The sequence below is a fragment of the Crocodylus siamensis genome, chromosome 4 (assembly GCF_052110815.1).
Source record: "Crocodylus siamensis isolate JL-2025a chromosome 4, ASM5211081v1, whole genome shotgun sequence".
In the NCBI taxonomy this organism is placed as follows: Eukaryota; Metazoa; Chordata; order Crocodylia; family Crocodylidae; genus Crocodylus; species Crocodylus siamensis.
This window is the reverse complement of record NC_143398.1, coordinates 90,133,461-90,151,395: the sequence shown is the minus strand read 5'-3', so window position 1 is coordinate 90,151,395 and position 17,935 is coordinate 90,133,461. Positions and strand designations below refer to the sequence as shown.

General features: G+C 45.2%; 1 protein-coding gene across 3 annotated transcripts in view; it reads right to left on the bottom strand.

Moving 5' to 3' along the window:
* ANKS1B (ankyrin repeat and sterile alpha motif domain containing 1B) overlaps positions 1–17,935 on the bottom strand; it is an 845,363-nt gene that overhangs the window by 699,377 nt on the left and 128,051 nt on the right. For all 3 annotated transcript variants that reach the window (XM_090042850.1, XM_090042851.1, XM_090042852.1), the window contains 2 exons: positions 13,087–13,162; positions 10,474–10,575 (listed from right to left, as the gene is read on the bottom strand). In XM_090042850.1, coding sequence (XP_089898976.1) covers positions 10,474–10,575; positions 13,087–13,162 — 178 coding nt within the window. The remainder of the gene's footprint in view (positions 1–10,473; positions 10,576–13,086; positions 13,163–17,935) is intronic.

Genomic DNA, 17,935 nt, shown 5'->3' with positions numbered 1-17,935 from the left:
GACATGGGTTTGAATGTCTTTGGATATAGGAAAAAATTTGACCCAGGTTTCCCATTTTCTTGGCAATTCTATCATGACTAACAGTTTATGCAAAAGAACATCACCTCCATCTGTATTTTAAAGAAAAAAGTTTGTTTTGTTAATTTGTTCTGGGTTCTAGTACAAGGACTAAGTATAGAAAAGATAAAATTGCAGTTTTGGGTGCCAAGTCATTTATGGGAGCTAGCCCTATAGTAATACAAGTAATAACTATAAAAATAAAGAGAAATCTGAATGTTTTCAAGACCACACCCTGTCCTTACTCATATTGTGTACTTAGAAGCAATCCTACTTACTCTAGAAGCCATCCCAAGTAAAGGGTAATGGGAAAGAACAGGGCCCTCTGGTATTGTATTTTCTAATCCCATGCTAGTTAAATATATACTTTTTTAAAAATTTCTATGCAAATGCAGTCTTGTCAATTCTGTCTCCTTTTTCATAACAAGGAGAATTATGCTGCCTGAATTAGTCAGATAGCAGAATTCGAATAGGGAATAGACCAGGCTGAAGAGAAGAATTGGAGGATGGTACAATATACACCTGCGTCACGTTCACATGTGGTAAAACTAAAACACAGCTGGTCCATTTAATTTTAGGCCTACCATCATTGGCAGCATTCCTTTCATCTTCAAAGACTAATTATAATACCATAAATGTTATCACTGTTAACTGTTTCAGTACTGAATTATATCAATTTTGCTACATCCAAGACATGCACCTAGTAAATTATCGTGATGTGGGATATCCTGATACTCTATTTTTTGGGTAGGGGGATGTCTAGAAAGCTATTTGTTCAGAAGAAACCAAAGACAACTTACAGCAGGTTCAGGGATTTTCACTTAGCTCAACAGTGTTTAAATACAATTCATAGACAGGTGACTCACAGGCCTGGGGTCTCTCCCAGACCCCAGGAAGGTTCAGTTGCTTTGTGCTGCTCCCTCAGTGCTGCAGTGCAGTCTTCCTTCTCTCCATAAGTTCCCTCCCCTGGTCTCAGGGCTGCTGCCTCCAGCCTTGCAGCCAAACCCTAGGAGAGTCCTTGACCCAGTTTTATAGCCACCAGCCAAGCACTCTCTCCCTCTCCCTTTCTGTCCCAATCTCTTGTTTCTCTCTGGGAGTCTCCTTAGCTCCCAGCTGCCTGCCTCCCTATCTCCATTCCCTGGAAGCCTTTTAGCTTCCTGTGTCCCAGCTAATTTTCTGAGGCAGCTGGCTCAATCTCCCGGGCAGGTCTATAATCAGCTACACTGCCACAGCTGGGCTGTCATCCCTGCCAGCCTGCAGAGGGCTATAGCCCAAGGTGTGCAGCCTGAGGCAAGCCTCTGCCACCCAGCCTGCACCACAACTAAACTGCAATAATTAATTCTGGTTTCAATTATGAAGTCCTCTACAACCCACACCTACACAAACCGCAGAAAATGACTAAGTCCAACACATAGGTTAGAAACAAAAATATAAATATTGAACTGTCATTTCTAAGAATCTCCTCTGGAATTAAAAATATATAGTAGAATATATAACCAGGAGGGGTAGTTATCCATTCTGCCTTAGGCTGTTATTGCCACTAATTTATTGTTTTATTTTCTAGAAGGAAAAAGGGCAGATTTTCCTTTTTCCAGGAAAAAGGGGTAAATTTCTATATAGTCTAAACTCCAAATGTTGAAAGAAATATTGACTATCAACTAAAAATATAAGAACACACACACACAAACTACCACTGAATGAGCATGAATTAATCCTTTCCCCCAAGGTTTGGAAAAGGATGTGGAATCAGGATCAGGGCCACTGTTAGGATATCTTTCAAATCATAGGATCATAGGAAAGTAGGGCTGTAAGGGACTTCATAAAGTTCCTTAATGTTAGTTCCCAGAGTATCTCAGATATCAGTCAGTTGGTCATTCTCCTGTAGCCATCTTGCTGCAGAACTCTTCTTGCTACCAGCAGGGCTAGACTACTTGCCCTGGCTTAGGCCCTGGGTTTAAATGCCTCCTAAGCCTTGCCCCTTCCAGTCAGGTGACTCCCCAGCCACCCACAAGGGTTTCCAATGAGGGTCTGATGGTTACTTTTTCATCTTCCCCCATACTCTGGCCTCAGCTCTCTTGGAGGACAGTACTAGATTTTAGGGGTGTGTGAAGCGGGCTCTATTTGAATCTGATTTGGCACAAATCAGGGACAGTGAAATGATTTATTGGAATTTGGTTATTTCCTTTCCCTTCAGGGCTATGCACCCAAGGAAGAAGCACCCCAGGAGGTCCCCTCCACTGCAGAGTGGCAGACAGTGACCTCCAGAACTAGGGCTGCTCACAACGTAACAGTACCAGTTCCTCCAGTCCGGATGGAGAACAGGTACGAGGCCCTGGCAGCACTGGAGGAGAAGGAAGGAGAGGAGGCAAGCAGAGAGGAGGCAACTCCACACTCTCCACATTCCGAACAGGCCAAAGGAGCTAAGCAGTCCTGGAGGAGGAAGCATCAAGTGATCGTCATAGGCGACTCCATCCTGAGAGGTACAGAGGGCCCCATCTGTCACCAGGACCCTTTGACACATGAGGTCTACTGCCTGCCTGGAGCAAAGATTCAGCACGTGACGGGGATGATCCAAGCTGTGATCCAGCCCACTGATTACTACCCCATGGTCCTAATGATGCAGCCAGAGGAAGCCCTGATCACCTGATGGCAGACTACCATGCTCTGGGGGGTGTGCTGAAAGAGATAGGTACACAGGTGGTATTCTCTTCCGTCCTACCAGTGAGCAGATGTGGAAGATGACACGAGACCTGCATCACAGAGACCAACTGGCTGTTTCAGGAATGCTGTCTTAAGTTTCCTAGACAATGACCCGCACATCACAGTGAGAGACATGCTCGAATGGTATGGGCTCCACCTTTCCTCTAAAGTTAAGCATGTGTTCTCTTCTAGGTTGGTGGATCTCCTCTGGCGGGCTTTAAACTACGCTCATTGGGGGAAGGGGAAGATGAGGGCGGAGGAAGCCTTGGACCGCTAAACCAAGCAGCACCCACAAGTACAGCTCAGCCTAGACCGATGAGCAGAACATATACCCAGGTAAGCAATAGGGGCCAGGTCAATACTGAGATTAGGGGGCCAGTGCACACATCCTCAGGAGGCCTCAAATGCCTCTACACAAATGCTTGTAGTATGGGGAACAAGCAGAAGGAACTCACCCTCCTGCTAGCTGACACCAAGCCAGAAATAGTGGGGCTCAAAGAAATGTGGTGGGACCCAACACATGACTGAGCAGTGAATATCAAGGGCTGTAGGCTGTACAGGAGGGACAGGACAGGGAGGAAATGTGGGGGTGTGGCGTTCTACATTAAGGAGGAATACATATCCTCATCAAGTAGCAAAGGGTCAGAGGAGGAGCACACTAAAGTGCTCTGGGTTAGAGTACAAGACAGTCGAGGGGAAAGAGCCTTAACGGTGGGGGTCTACTACAGACCACCCAACCAAGGGGAAGAGCTAGACCAGGAATTCTTAAGTCAGCTCACGGAGGTAGATAGGTCAAAGGATGTGGTCATCATGGGGGACCTGAACTTTCCAGACTTCTGCTGGGAAGAGCAGTCAGCCAGGTCTGACCGCTCACATAGGCTCCAAGCCACAATGCAGGACTTCCATGTAACCCAGGAAGTGCACAGCCCCACCAGGGGAAACGCCTTGTTGAACCTAGTGCTGGCCATGGGTGACGATCTGGTGAGGGGGCTGCGGGTGCTTGACCACCTGGGTGACAGCGATCACCACCTGCTGCAATTCACCATCCAGCACAAGGTGGCAAAGGCCTGCAGCAAGGCAGCAGCCCTAGATTTCAGGAGAGCAGACTTCAATGAGCTAAGGAGAATAGTTGGGGAGGCAATGAGGTCCCAGAGAGGAGGGGAGTCAGGTGTCCAAGAAGATTGGTCACTCCTTAAGGAGACCAAGCCCAAAGGGAAGTAATCACAACATGGATCAAAGGGAGCAGGAGGGCACAAAATCCCCCATGGCTCACCAAAAGCATCTGAAAACGTCTCCTAGCTAAAAGGAATGGAATGGAAGGGAGAAGCCATCACCAGAGAGGATTATACTGTGGTTGCTCGGGGATGCAGGGGGTCAGTCAGGAAGGCCAAGGCGGAGATGGAACTGGGACTAGTTATCCAGATCAAGGACAACAAGAAGTCCTTTTTAAATACATAGGGGGCAAAAAGAAGGTACCGGGTGATGTGGAGCCCCTGCAGGAGATGCTGGGTAATTTGGTCGTCACACCAGATGACAAAGCTAACCTATTTAACGACTTCTTTGCCTCCGTTTTCCTGAGCAGGGACCGGATCAGCCCCCCCGCCCCCCCCACCAGGCCCCAGGGGAGGCACATCTAGGCCAAGAGTCAGTGAGGATCTAGTCAGGGAACTTCTGGAGGGACTGGATGTATTCAAATCAGCCGGTCCAGACAATCTCCACCCCAGAGTGCTGAGGGAATTAGCTGAGGGAATTAGCTGAGGTCATTGCAGGACCCCTGGCACAGCTTTATGAGCACTCATGGTACTCTAGTGTGGTGCCAGAAGACTGGAAGAGGGCCAATGTGGTTCCCATCTTCAAAAAAGGGAGGAAGAAGGACCTGGGGAACTATAGGCCAGTTAGTCTTACCTCGATCCTGGGTAAGCTCTTTGAGAGAATTATCCTGGCACATGTCCACAAGGGGCCAGTGGAGGAGATTATGCTTAGGGACAACCAACACGGTTTCATTAGAGGCAGACCAACCTGGTGGCCTTCTACGACCAGGTCACTAACTCATTAGATGCAGGGGTAGCAGTGGACATAGTGAAGTCTTTCTGGACTTCAGGAAGGCCTTCAACAACTGTCTCTCAGCCCGTTCTCATTAAGAAACTGGGGGACTGTGGTGTCGACACCCACACAATCAATTGGGTTGCCAACTGGCTGGAGGGCTGCACCCAGGGAGTGGTGGTGGACAGGTCATTTTCAACTTGGAGGGATGTGGGCAGTGGGGTTCCACAGGGCTCGGTCCTCAGGCCCGCACTGTTCAACATCTTCATCAGTGACTTGGACGAAAGGGTAAAAAGCATCCTGTTCAAATTTGCTGATGACACTAAGATGTGGGGGGATGTGGGCATGCTAGAAAGGAGGAATAGGCTACAATTGGACCTAGAGAGGTTACAGGGATGGGCGGATGAGAACAGGATGGGTTTAACACTGACAAGTGCAAGGTGATGCACCTGGGGAGGAAGAAACAGCACCATACCTACAGGCTGGGGAACTCCATTCTCATCAGTGCAGGGGCAGAAAAGGATCTTGGAGTCATCATTGATGCCAAGATGAACATGGGCTGGCAGTGTGGGGATGCAGTCAGGAAGGCTAACCATACCCTGTCATGCATGCACAGATGCATCTCGAGCAGGTCCAAGGAGGTGATACTCCCCCCTCTATGCGGCACTGGTCAGGCCGCAGCTAGAGAACTGCATCCAGTTCTGGGCACCGCACTTCAAGAGGGATGTGGACAACATGGAGAGGGTCCAGAGGAAGGCCACTCGCATGATCGGGGGCAGCAGGGTAGGCCCTACGAGGAGAGGCTGCAGGACCTGAACTTGTTCAGCCTCCACAAGAGAAGGCTGAGGGGGGATCTAATGGCCTGTTACAAACTAGTCAGAGGGGACCAGCAGGCACTGGGGGAGTCCCTGTTCCCCTGACCACTACCAGGAGTGACTATGGAGTGTAAATAATGGTCACAAGCTGGCAGAGGATAAATTCAGATTAGACATCAGGAAGCGCTACTTCACTGTCAGGGTGGCTAGGACCTGGAACCAACTTCCAAGAGAAGTGATGCTGGCTCCTACCCTGGGGGTCTTTAAGACAAGGCTAGACAATCACCTTGCTGGGGTGATTTGACCCCAGCACTCTTTCCTGCTATGGCAGGGGTTCGGACTTGATGAGCTGCTCAGGTCCCTTCCGACCCTACGAACTATGAAACTATGATACATTGATTCGGATCACTGTCCCTGATTCAGCTTGGCCGAATTCAAATCTGAACATCTGATGCCGATTCGGAGAATCAGGAATTTGGACATAGACACAGCTTTAAATGTTTTTTCTATATACCTCAAGGTACCAGCACGGCTTGTGAACGGTGTGATGCTGGGGGGCATGGAGTGTCCCACATGAGTGGCGAGGGGGGCCCTCAACATGCTCAGTGGTGAATCAGGAAATGGACCAGAAGTACTTCCAGTGGACTTCTGGGTCCGAGAGAGACTCCCTCTGTCCCCCCGGCTCAGCGTTTGCCCATGGAGGGATCCCAGGTGCCCAACCAGGCCCAGGAGGCACCAGTCACCGAGCCAGGGGGACCCCCAGCATGCTCCCTGTTGGACCCAGAAGTGGACCAGAAGTGCTTCTGGCCCACTTCCGCATCTGCTGCCAAGCACATTGGGGAACACTGCACGCTTCTGTGGGACACTCCATGTGCCCCAACATCACAACATTCACAAGCCACCTGTTGCCTAGATGTATGTAGAAAAAGATTCAGGGATTTGGACATATACACAGCTTTAAACGTCTTTTGCCATGTGGGCAGGGACTGCTGGAAAATGGAGTTTACTGCCAGCCAGATCCAGCCCATGGGCTGGAATTTTTCCATCCCTGCCCTGTATCCTGTGCAGAGGTTCTTTCCTATCCAATGAGCTGGAACTTAGCTAAGCTTGGATTAAATTTTCCAAGATCCTAATGAGCAGACAGGTGGTTAGCTCTATTAGTCTCCAGTCAGGCAGAAGGTAATACAGGGTGGCACCTAAGGGTGCTTATACACATGCTCATATGTGTTCCAATTAGAACATATCAAAGCAGACTCAATTAAGCACATCTGTTCTGTGTTCTAAGAATACCCTAGCATTGCCACAGCATCATATGTATAGTTTCATAGCTTCTAGGGTCAGAAGGGACCTGAGTAGATCCTCAAGTCCAACCACCTGCCATGGCAGGGAAGAGTACTGGGGTCAAACGACTCCAGCAAGGTGTACATCTAGCCTCCTCTTAAAGACCCCCAGGGTAGGAGCCAGCACCACTTCTCTTGGAAGTAGGTTCCAGACCCTAGCCACCCTAACAGTGAACTAGCGCCTCCTGATATCTAGCCTAAATCTACCCTCTGCCAGCTTGTGAACCTTATTCCTGGTCACTCCTGGCAATGCTCAGGGGAACAGGGACTTCCCCAGTGCCTGTTGGTCCCCTCTGACTAGTTTGTAACAGGCCACTAGATCCCCCTTAGCCTTCTCTTGTGGAGGCTGAACAGGTTCATGTCCCATACCCTCTCCTCATTGGGCCTGCCCTGCTGCCTCCTGATCATGCGAGTGGCCCTCCTCTGGACCCTCTCCATGTTGTCCACATCCCTCTTGGAGTGCGGCGCCCAGAACTGGATGCAGTACTCCAGCTGAGGCCTGACCAGGGCCGCATAGAGGGGGAGGATCACCTCTTTTGACCTGCATGAAATGCATCTGTGGATGCATGACAAGGTACGTTTGGCCTTCCTAACTGCCTCCCCACACTGCCGACCTATGTTCCTCTTGGAGTCAATGATGACTCCAAGATCCTTTTCCGCCTCCGTGCTGGCAAGAGGGGAGTTATCTAACCTGTAGGTATGGTGCTGGTTGTTCCACCCCAGGTGCATCACCTTGCACTTGTCAGTGCTGAATCCCATCCTAGTCTCATCCGCCCACCCCTGTAACCTGTCTAGGTCCGATTGCAGACTATTCCTCCCTTCTAGTGTGCCCACATCCCCCCACATCTTAGTGTCATCAGCAAATTTGAACAGGGTGCTTTGTACCCCCTCATCCAAGTCACTGATGAAGATGTTGAACAGTGCGGGCCCGAGGACCGAGCCCTGGGGGACCCTACTGCCCACATCCCTCCAACTTGAAAATGACCCATCCACCACCACTCTCTGGGTGTGGCCCTCCAGCCAGTTAACGACCCATTTGACTGTGTAGGTGTCGACACCGCAGCCCCCCAGTTTCTTAATGAGAACGGGGTGAGAGACAGTGTCGAAGGCCTTCCTGAAGTCCAGGAAGACTATGTCCACTGCTACCCCTGCATCTAAGGATTTGGTGATCTGGTCATAGGAGGCCACCAGGTTGGTCTGACAGGACCTGCCTCTAATGAACCCATCCTGGTTGCCTCTAAGCATAATCTCCCCTGCTGGCCCCTCGTGGATATGCACCAGAAGAATTCTCTCAAAAAGCTTGGCCAGGATCGAGGTAAGACTAACTGGCCTATAGTTTCCCCGGTCCTCCTTCTTCCCCTTTTTGAAGATGGGAATCACATTGGCCCTCTTTCAGTCCTCTGGCACCACTCCAGAGCACCACGAGTGCTTGTAAAGCCATGCCAAGGATCCTGCAATGACTTCAGCCAATTCCCTCAGTACTCTAGGGTGGAGTAAGCCCATGCGAGTTTAAAAATGGCCACTGAAGGGGATTTAACTAAAGCTCATCAAACCAGGTCTGGGACTAGGGTTTAACTCAGCCACCCCAAGACTACTACCAAGTAGTTTTGAAAGCAAGGGAGTTAACCTGAACCTCATGACCCAGCAGACACCCTGTGTGTTGAAGCAATTGCAATACTCTCTACCTCTGTGTCCCTCTCTCTCTTTCCCCCTTTGCAAACTGTTATTGTATGAACAAGTTTAGACATCTAGTTATTGTTAAAAAATAATAAGAAGAAGAAGAAACAAAAAAACCCTCAGAAATCGTGACTGGTCCCTTCTCCCGGGCCAAGCATTATAAGAACCTAGTAGCCATTTTGTCAGCTCCTCCATGGCAGCCAGGGGGTGGGGTTGCTGTCAAGGGGCAGGGCTACCCATGCAGCCTTTGACCGCTTGCCAAAACTCATTAAGCGGCCCTCCAGACAAAATAATTGCCACCCTTGAGCTAACTGGTTAAGAGAGGTATGATCTTCCGTAGGTAACAAACTACTTTGTTAGATGCTTCATCAGAAGATCACAATGCTCAACACAGGCTTCAGCTTCAACAGGAATACCCATATAACACTTCTATGGGAGAGTTACTCTATTAGTTTATGAACAGGAAACTGGGCTTATGTTTAGCAGAACTAGCAAAGCATTTTTAACACTAACTGCTGCTCAGCACTCTTCACTCACTCAAGTTTTATCATGAGTGAACTAAACTCCAGACTGAATTCAAGCTAAAAACATATCAGAGTACCAATGGAGTGCCACAAGGAAGGTGTGAGGGTGCTCATGTCTTCTTTGTGTTCATGTCCTTGTAATTTATCATTTCCACGTATCAGTGCTTTGTGTGCATTAGGGGCACAGTGGTGTCATACTGATATGGCTTGAAGCCAATGAGTGACTTAATACTCAGAGAAAGTTCTGATTCACAAAAAAGAGACACACTGCAGAGCCATATTCAGGTGCTGATATGCCAATAAACATGACATTTTTTCCTTCAGGAGCACTTTGAAGAAAACTTGCTAATATATGCAATTTCTTGCAAACTTACCACAGGAGTACTACGCTAAAGAGATCAGATAAATGTCGAATTTGATACAACAGTGCCAGAGAAAAAAAATGCAGGTGGGAATATGCTGTGGTATGCAACAGAGTAGAGAAACGTACTGAAATGCTTGAAACAACCACTGCATATGAAATTTAGGCAATCATAGTGAGCTACCTTATGTGGCATTCTAAGCATGTCCTGACACCAAAAATAAAGATGGAACAAAAATCTGCAATACAGAGCTTCTTTTCCAATGACAATCAAGTGAGAGCTGATTTTTACAATCAGAAGGCAAAATGCACCCTCTGGAAGGGATGGTACCCAGCATTCAATTGCAAGCCTGAAATATGTTTCATGAACCATTCTTAAATATTTGTATTCCATCAGTCTCACATTAAGGAACCAAGATCAAGAATGACAGTCTTGTATAGAAAGTCACTTTACAGAAATTATAATATTACTATCATCAGAGTAATTATAGAAACTGTAATTACAGCTGATCTAAAGTTTTTCAGGTTTCAAAAAAGACTAAATTTCACTAAAAGATTAATAAATGGATTTGTGATTTTTTTTGTCTTTTTCAACCAGCTATATTACTAAAATTAACAACCAGCTTCTATAGTAATGAAAATCATACATTTTAGTGAAATTGATATGAAATATTACACAGTTAATTTTACAGATTAATGTGCAAGGAGCCATGCAAACCAACTCATCGCATTAGTGTAACTTTTTACATCTTGTTATCAAAGGAAGGAAAAGATGCACCATTGCACTCTGTACAGCAAAATGCAACCATTGAATTTTGTGTATGTAGAAGACAATAAGCATGTACAGCTGTCTTTTTAATTTGTAGTAGGAAAATTATAGGTAATATCAGAAAAAAAGAGATTTTGCTATTCTCAATTAACTTTCATTCGGCCACAGGGTAACTTGAATGACTTACCTTGAAGTAGAGCAGCAATTTGGAGTGATTGCTGAGATGGATGTTCTTTAAGAATATCTAAAACTGTTCTACCTAAACTGTCCTTTATGTAGGCATCAATTCCTGAAAAAGAAAATTATTGTGTTCTATTGAAAGCGAAGCAGTTAAGCCCAAGTATTGCAAACTATAAATGTAGTACATTAAGCTCAACTGTCTTGTAAATTGGTTACAAGCAGTTTTACAAGTGTAATGGAACAAACCACTCTGCTACAGGTAATTTTCAGCACTGCTTCCTGGTACAGAAATCAACACATTGTTCTAATATTTCTGGGCACAATTAGACTGTAATCCTCTCCAAATTGATTTTATTCACTTGGGATTTAGGTAGCTGGTGCATTGCACCTGTGCCCCTTTTTTGGAAGCAATGCTGAAAAAGCTATTAACTTTGGAACTTCAAGTTAGCATGTGCCAAAGTCAGGCAACAAACTGAAATACTCATGTGCAGCATGACTAGGGTTGCACTAGCAGCCAGACAGTTTCCAGGTAGAACGTTGCTACAGTAATTTGGTGGCTCAAGTAACTGTGCTATGGCTACTGAAAGTCAGTGATAGTCATGACCTGCAAGTTTGAACTCTGTCCTTGGTATGTCAGATAAAATGTATTGTACATGTTTCTTGTTCTTTCCAGAGTATCATTTTTTAAAGTTTTGCAGTGAAACCAAAGTTTCTAGGTTCAAAAGTACAGTAAAATCCATGTACAGGCTGTGATTTTACTTAAGGTATAACGTCACAGAAATTAACACTGATTAAACAGAGGAAAATGAAAGACTAGGAGACAATTATAGTAATGTTATTCATGGCTCAAAATAAGTTTATTCATTCAATAATGAAAATAAATATGATCAAAGGAAAGCAAGTCAGTGGGTCATCAGATCAGTGGGTTTGGATATACAGCCTCACTCAAATGAATAGCTAATAAAATGTTTACATTTTTATAAGTTTTATTGGGAAGAGTTATGATATATAAGTAGTTAAAACAATTACTGTATTTACTCAAATGTAAAACAAGGTTTTTGCTGCCCAATCAGCATGGAAAAAAAAGCTCCTCATCTTACATTCACATACAAGGAAATCTCATTAAATACAATGTTAATAAACGGCTGCAAAAAGCAGCATGTGCTCAGTAATGGAAACCAACTATGAAGTTGATTAAATGCAGCCAACATTGAGCATGACTATAAAACACATGGCCCATATTGGGCAAAAATACTGACGGAAACCCTATCTTTTTTTCTTTCTTTTTTTTTTGTGTGAGGCCCTTGAAAAAAATGGGCGGTGCCCCCCCCAGAAGAAAATGAGCACCAGGCCTGGAGGTACTGTAATACCAGGCTGGGATTCAGAGAAGCCAGAGAAATCTCCAACATGTCCCCCTCCCTTCCCCCCTAGGTGCCAAAAAAGCTGATGGAAACCTATCGCAATTATATTTATGAAAATTCTTCGTGTACCAGGTCAAATTAGCCAGATCAGTTTCAAAACCTTTGAATCATTCAAAAGCCTTATTACTGGAAAGTATCCTTCAACCCAGATTTTTCAACCTTGGGCTTCAGATACTTCCAAATCCTCTGGCAGGATGGAAACCTACCCTTTTTTTAAAGGAAAAAAATTGTTACCAAAGACCCATCACACGCTTGCCAAGTTTTTAATCAATTAAGGGATCATCCCCCCTAATATTAAACTAACACCCACTTCCTTCATTTCCATACTTTTCTTGTTATAGCCAACAACATGATGGGGTGCAGAGGTAAGAGAGATGTTTCCAGTGTACAGCCCCATCTTTCAGAATGATGCCTTCAGGCCAAGGTATGAGCCATAATCTGAAAGATAATGTCACCTTGGAGAGATCTGAGCTCAACAACCTGTTCCCATCTGTAAGGCAGGATCTGGGAAATTTCCCCTGCTAGCAGATGATGGAGGACCTCTCCTTGCCCACAACCTGTAAACCTAAATTTAGCAAGGATACTTCTGGAGGGGCTAAGATCCACTTTCTCTCTCCCCTGTGTATATGAGCTAATATATAACATGTCTTGTTCAGCAGGGGACATATAAGCCCATAAAATAATTTCTTTTATTTACCTAAACTTCCTTGCCTTGAGGTGTCTTAGGAAACCAGTGTTCTTGGGACAACACCACAATTGAGGGATGCTGGATATAAAAAAAGGTTTTAACCTAACCATATAATTCCTTTTATCTCCTTGTCTCCTACCCACTTTGAAGGGTGAAGAACCTCTCTTAGGATCTACCATATGCCTGGACAAGTGATCGCTTCCTACCCTTGAAGTAGAAGGCCCGGCTTACTGTACAAGAAGACTGCCCTTGGCAACTGAACACCAGCATGTGACTAGAAACTTTCAGAGCACCTTGTGGCCTATTACATGTTCATCTTTGTTCTCTAGAAGTTGGCAAACCTCTAATATGTAAAGATAATGTCATCAAAATGTCTCAGCATACATACCATCTCTGTCTGTTGTCAACCTAAGCATCTGGGTTGGAACAGAAGACTGAAGAGAAAAGGCACTTTTTGAAATGAAGGACATTTCTTAGTCTAAAAAAACAAATATAATGTAATTAGGTTTACCTGTTTCTAGCAAAATACGTACTACATCCACCTTTCCAAATAAAGCAGCTTCATGTAGTGCACTTCCCTTTTCTGTCTGGAAAAGAGCATTATGAGAGCATTAAAACAGTAAAATAAAATACCAAGGAATCCTTTCAAAAACAATATATTTGGATAAAAAATATTTACTTCTTGCTCTCTTTTATCTTAATTAAAACCATTGACTGGGCAAGAACAATTCCTAATAATATTTATTTAAATAATCCATTGCTTCAAGGTTAAAGCACAAAGAAATGGAGGCACTCTTATTGAAAAAATAGCTAACAAACAAACATAAGATACAGTATATGTAGGCCCTGATCCTCCAGTTCTGTATTACTAAATTATTATTAAAATCCCTGGTGAAGACAATGAATAAAATTGAATAAAATTTGCAGCACTGGCAACAAAAAGTAGAGAAAGCAATGCTGCTCATCATCAAAGTCATCGTGTTCCTTTCATATAAAATTTACAGCTATAGTAAAAACTCTAATGAACTTCCTGGAACCTTTGGCTCCTCTCCCTTTTGAGGTAAAAACTTGGGGTTTGTTTTAGTTTTCCTTGTGCTTTATTTTGATTAGTTAGTTAAAGGATTATTTTGTTTCAGTTTTGCTTCCTCCAAGGAGTGCATTTGGGTAGATGGGGGTCAGTGTCGTGCATACAATTCTTGCTATGATGGAAAAAATACCTTTATCCTGTGAAACAAAAGAATACGTTTTGTCATCCTGTTTTTTTCAGAATGTTACTGTCTTGCAGTAACACAAATCATATACCTTTCTGGTGCAACATGGCATGCAACACAACATTAAGTATTACACAGCTCTTCAGGAGCAAGAAGTATAGTTTCAAATAAATGTTGGTAACTGAAAATAGGTGCTGTATTTCGTTTCTGCATTACTGTACTTGAGATAAACCAGAATTCTTAAGGGCAGTGCTTTTGCATTCATAACTGATCTGCAAATATACTAACATAATTTTATTTTCTATACTATAGCAAATAAATTCAAGACTTATGATCAGTTTTCTCTATCTTACTCCATGCAGGATTTTGTGCCCTTTAGGAGTATGTTCCCTATAAAGTAAGTGTTCTTAGTGTGACTAGAAATCCTCCTTAAAAGGACATTTATTGTGATGGATGCCAACCATATTTCATAGGGCAATAGAATATATTTTGCTCTCCTCTGTGCTAATGAAATATGGAACAATTCCAATAAGTACCATTTTCTACACAGCATAATTAGGCTTGAGGTTCCCTTATAACAGGCATATAGTAAAAGACAGCACCTAGGTTCAGTAAAAACAGGCCACACCTGAAAGTGGGACATTGAAACAATCAAAGAGAAAAGGTGAGGAAAGTTACAGGTAATAACATTAAAGAATATAAGGACATATAAATCAGCCGTGTGTACAATTTGCAGACTTAATTGCTAGGGCTGTGCTTCAGCAAAGCTTCGGTCCCTGATTCGATTTGGCTTGATTCAGTGGCTGAATTTCCAAATCCAAATTGAATCAGGAGACCCTTTAATTTCCCTGAACTCTCCGAATTGATTTGGAGAGATTCGGCGATTCAGACATAGACACAGCTTTAAATGTTTTTTCTACATACCTCTAGGTACCAGTGCGGTGGATGGAGCATCCCACAGAAGCATGGGGGGATGGTCCCCAGTATGCTTGGTTGCAGACCTAGAAGTGGATCAAAAGCACTTCTTGTCCACTTCCAGGTCCACCAGGGAGTGTGCCGGGGAGTCTTCCCTCCCCCGCCGCACTCCTCCAGCTTGACAACTGGTGCTTCCTGGATCTGGGGGGGCACCATCCGTCTTCCTAAGTAGAGACCAGAACAACCACCTCCCTGCTGGGCCCCCCTCGGGCCCCAGGGGAGGCACACCTGGGCCACGGGTTAGCAAGGATTTAGTTAGGGAGCTTCTGGAGGGGTTGGACGTATTCAAGTCAGCCGGCCTGGATGATCTCCACCCTAGAATTCTAAAGGAACTGGCCCAGGTCATTGCAAGTCCCCTGGCACAGCTTTACGAGCACTCGTGGTGCTCTGGTGAGGTACCGGAGGACTGGAAGAGGGCCAACGTGGTCCCCAACTTCAAAAAAGGCAGGAAGGAGGACCCAGGAAACTATAGGCCGGTTAGTCTCACCTCGATCCTAGGCAAGCTGTTCGAGAAAATTATGCTGGCACACATCCAGGAGGGGCCAGCAGGAGACTGCATGCTTAGGGGCAACCAACATGGGTTCATCAGTGGAAGGTCCTCTCAGACCAACCTGGTGGCCTTTTACGATCAGATCACCAGATCATTAGACGCAGGGGTAGCAGTAGATATAATCTTCCTGGACTTCTGGAAGGCTTTTGACACTGTCTCTCACCCTGTTCTCATCAAGAAACTGGGGGGCTGTGGTGTAGACGCCCACACAGTCAAATGGGTCGCCAACTGGCTGGAGGGCCGCACCCAGAGGGTGGTAGTAGATGGGTCCTTCTCTACCTGGAAGGACGTGGGCAGTGGGGTTCCGCAGGGCGCAGTCCTCGGGCCCACACTGTTCAACATCTTCATCAGCGATTTGGATGAGGGGGTAAAAAGCACCCTGTTAAAATTTGCTGATGACACTAAGATGTGGGGGGATGTGGGAACATTGGAAGGATGCAACAGGCTACAATCAGACCTAGGCAGGTTACAAGGGTGGGCAGATGAGAATAGGATGGGTTTCAACACAGACAAGTACAAGGTGATGCACCTGGGGAGGAACAACCGGCATCATACCTACAGGTTAGGGAACTCCCCTCTTGTCAGCACGGAGGCGGAAAGGGATCTGGGGGTCATCACTGACTCCAAGATGAACATGGGCCGGCAGTGTGGAGAGGCAGTTAGGAAGGCCAACTGCACCTTGGCATGCATCCAGAGATGCATCTCGAGCAGGTCCAAGGAGGTGATCCTCCCCCTCTATGCGGCACTGGTCAGGCCGCAGCTGGAGTATTGCGTCCAATTCTGGGCGCCGCACTTCAAGAGGGATGTGGACAGCATGGAGAGGGTCCAGAGGAAGGCCACTCGTATGATCAAGGGACAACGGGGCAGGCCCTATGAGGACAGGCTGCGGGACCTGAACCTGTTCAGCCTCCAAAAGAGAAGGCTGAGGGGGGATCTTGTGGCCTGTTATAAATTAGTCAGGGGGGATCAGCAGGCATTGGGGAAGTCACTGTTTCCCCGAGCACCGCCAGGAGTGACCAGGAATAACGGTCACAAGCTGGTAGAGGGTAGGTTTAAGTTAGATATCAGGAGGCGCTACTTCACAGTCAGGGCGGCTAGGGTCTGGAACCAGCTTCCAAGAGAAGTGGTGCAGGCTCCTACCCTGGGGGTGTTTAAGAGGAAGTTAAATGAACATCTTGCTGGGGTCATTTGACCCCAGTACTCTTTCCTGCCATGGCAGGGGGTCGGACTAGATGATCTGCTCAGGTCCCTTTTGACCCTAGAAACTATGAAACTATGAATCACTGAGTTGGGAGGGGGCAGAGGGAAGCCCCCAGCGTGCTCAGTGGAGGACCCAGAAGTGGACTGGAAGTACTTCTGATCCACTTCCAGTTCGCTGCTGAGCACACAGGAGGCCCCCCACACTCCCATGGGATGCTGCATCTGCCCCAGAATTCCAGCGTTCATGAGCCGTGCCTGGTACCTTGAGGTATACAGAAAAAACATTTAAAGCTGTGTCTATGGATGAATTGCTGATTCTCCAAATCAGCATCGAATCTTCAGATTTGGATTCAGCTGAATCAAACCAGGGACAGAGATCCAAATCAACAAATTGAATCACTGTCCCCAGTTTGGGCCATATCTGAATCTGAATCAAATATGACCTGTTTCACACACCCCTATTAACTGCAAGCTTTTGAAGTTGTTGTTATTATTATTTAATAAGGAAACAAGAGTTTTTAATTAATCTCTAAACAGGCCACTGGTCTAGCTTTATCGGTATGGAGTTTACTGTTTGACCTCATAATAAATGTGAGTTTCAGGAGGTGAACTGAAAGGAAGGGTACTAGCTTTGCAAATTGATTCAGGAAATGGGCCCCACAAATACATGACAGAAAAAGGAAAATGTTTGGGGAAGAAATAGACTCACCAGCTGGAAGTGTCACTGTTAAGAAAACAGGTTGGGGGAATGTCAACACAGGTTTAGATTAAATATTGGATAAACAGAGGGCTAAATTGTTACAGGTCTTTACAACTATACAAGTAGCTCTTACATTAAGACACTGAACTGTGCGTGAACTTATTTTTTACTAAGGGCCCAAAGTCTATTGCTCACCAAAACCCGTGCATTTTTCATACGTTTCAATTAAAATGAAAACTTCAAAGCATAAACAGGTGAAGCTGATTTGTACTGCCCACTTCTAAATAATTTCAGACTGAAGGATATTGGATAGACCTGGGAAATGAATAAAATGTGTGATTAATTCAATCAAAAGTTAAGTGTTGTCTATTACTAGTCCAAATATTTGCTATGATTAAAAATGCTCAGGGAGTATTAAAGCGAAAAAGTGGCTAAAATAAAGCTTCCATTTAAACAAATAAATGTTTACGATTACAATGGAGATTGCAGATACTTCTATAATTGTCTCTCTACATTCTGGGAGTTCTTTATTGCTGCTAAAAATGAATTTGTATAAAGCCTATGAATGTGTACAATTTAATTTACCACATGGGATTATATGTTTGCATTGTTCTTTCCCAATCAGTGATGCAGAGCAATTTAATGAATATTAAAACAGATGAGTTCAGTTTTAACTAATAGACAGATACGGTATGCTCTGTTCAGTTTAATGAACTGACAGTAA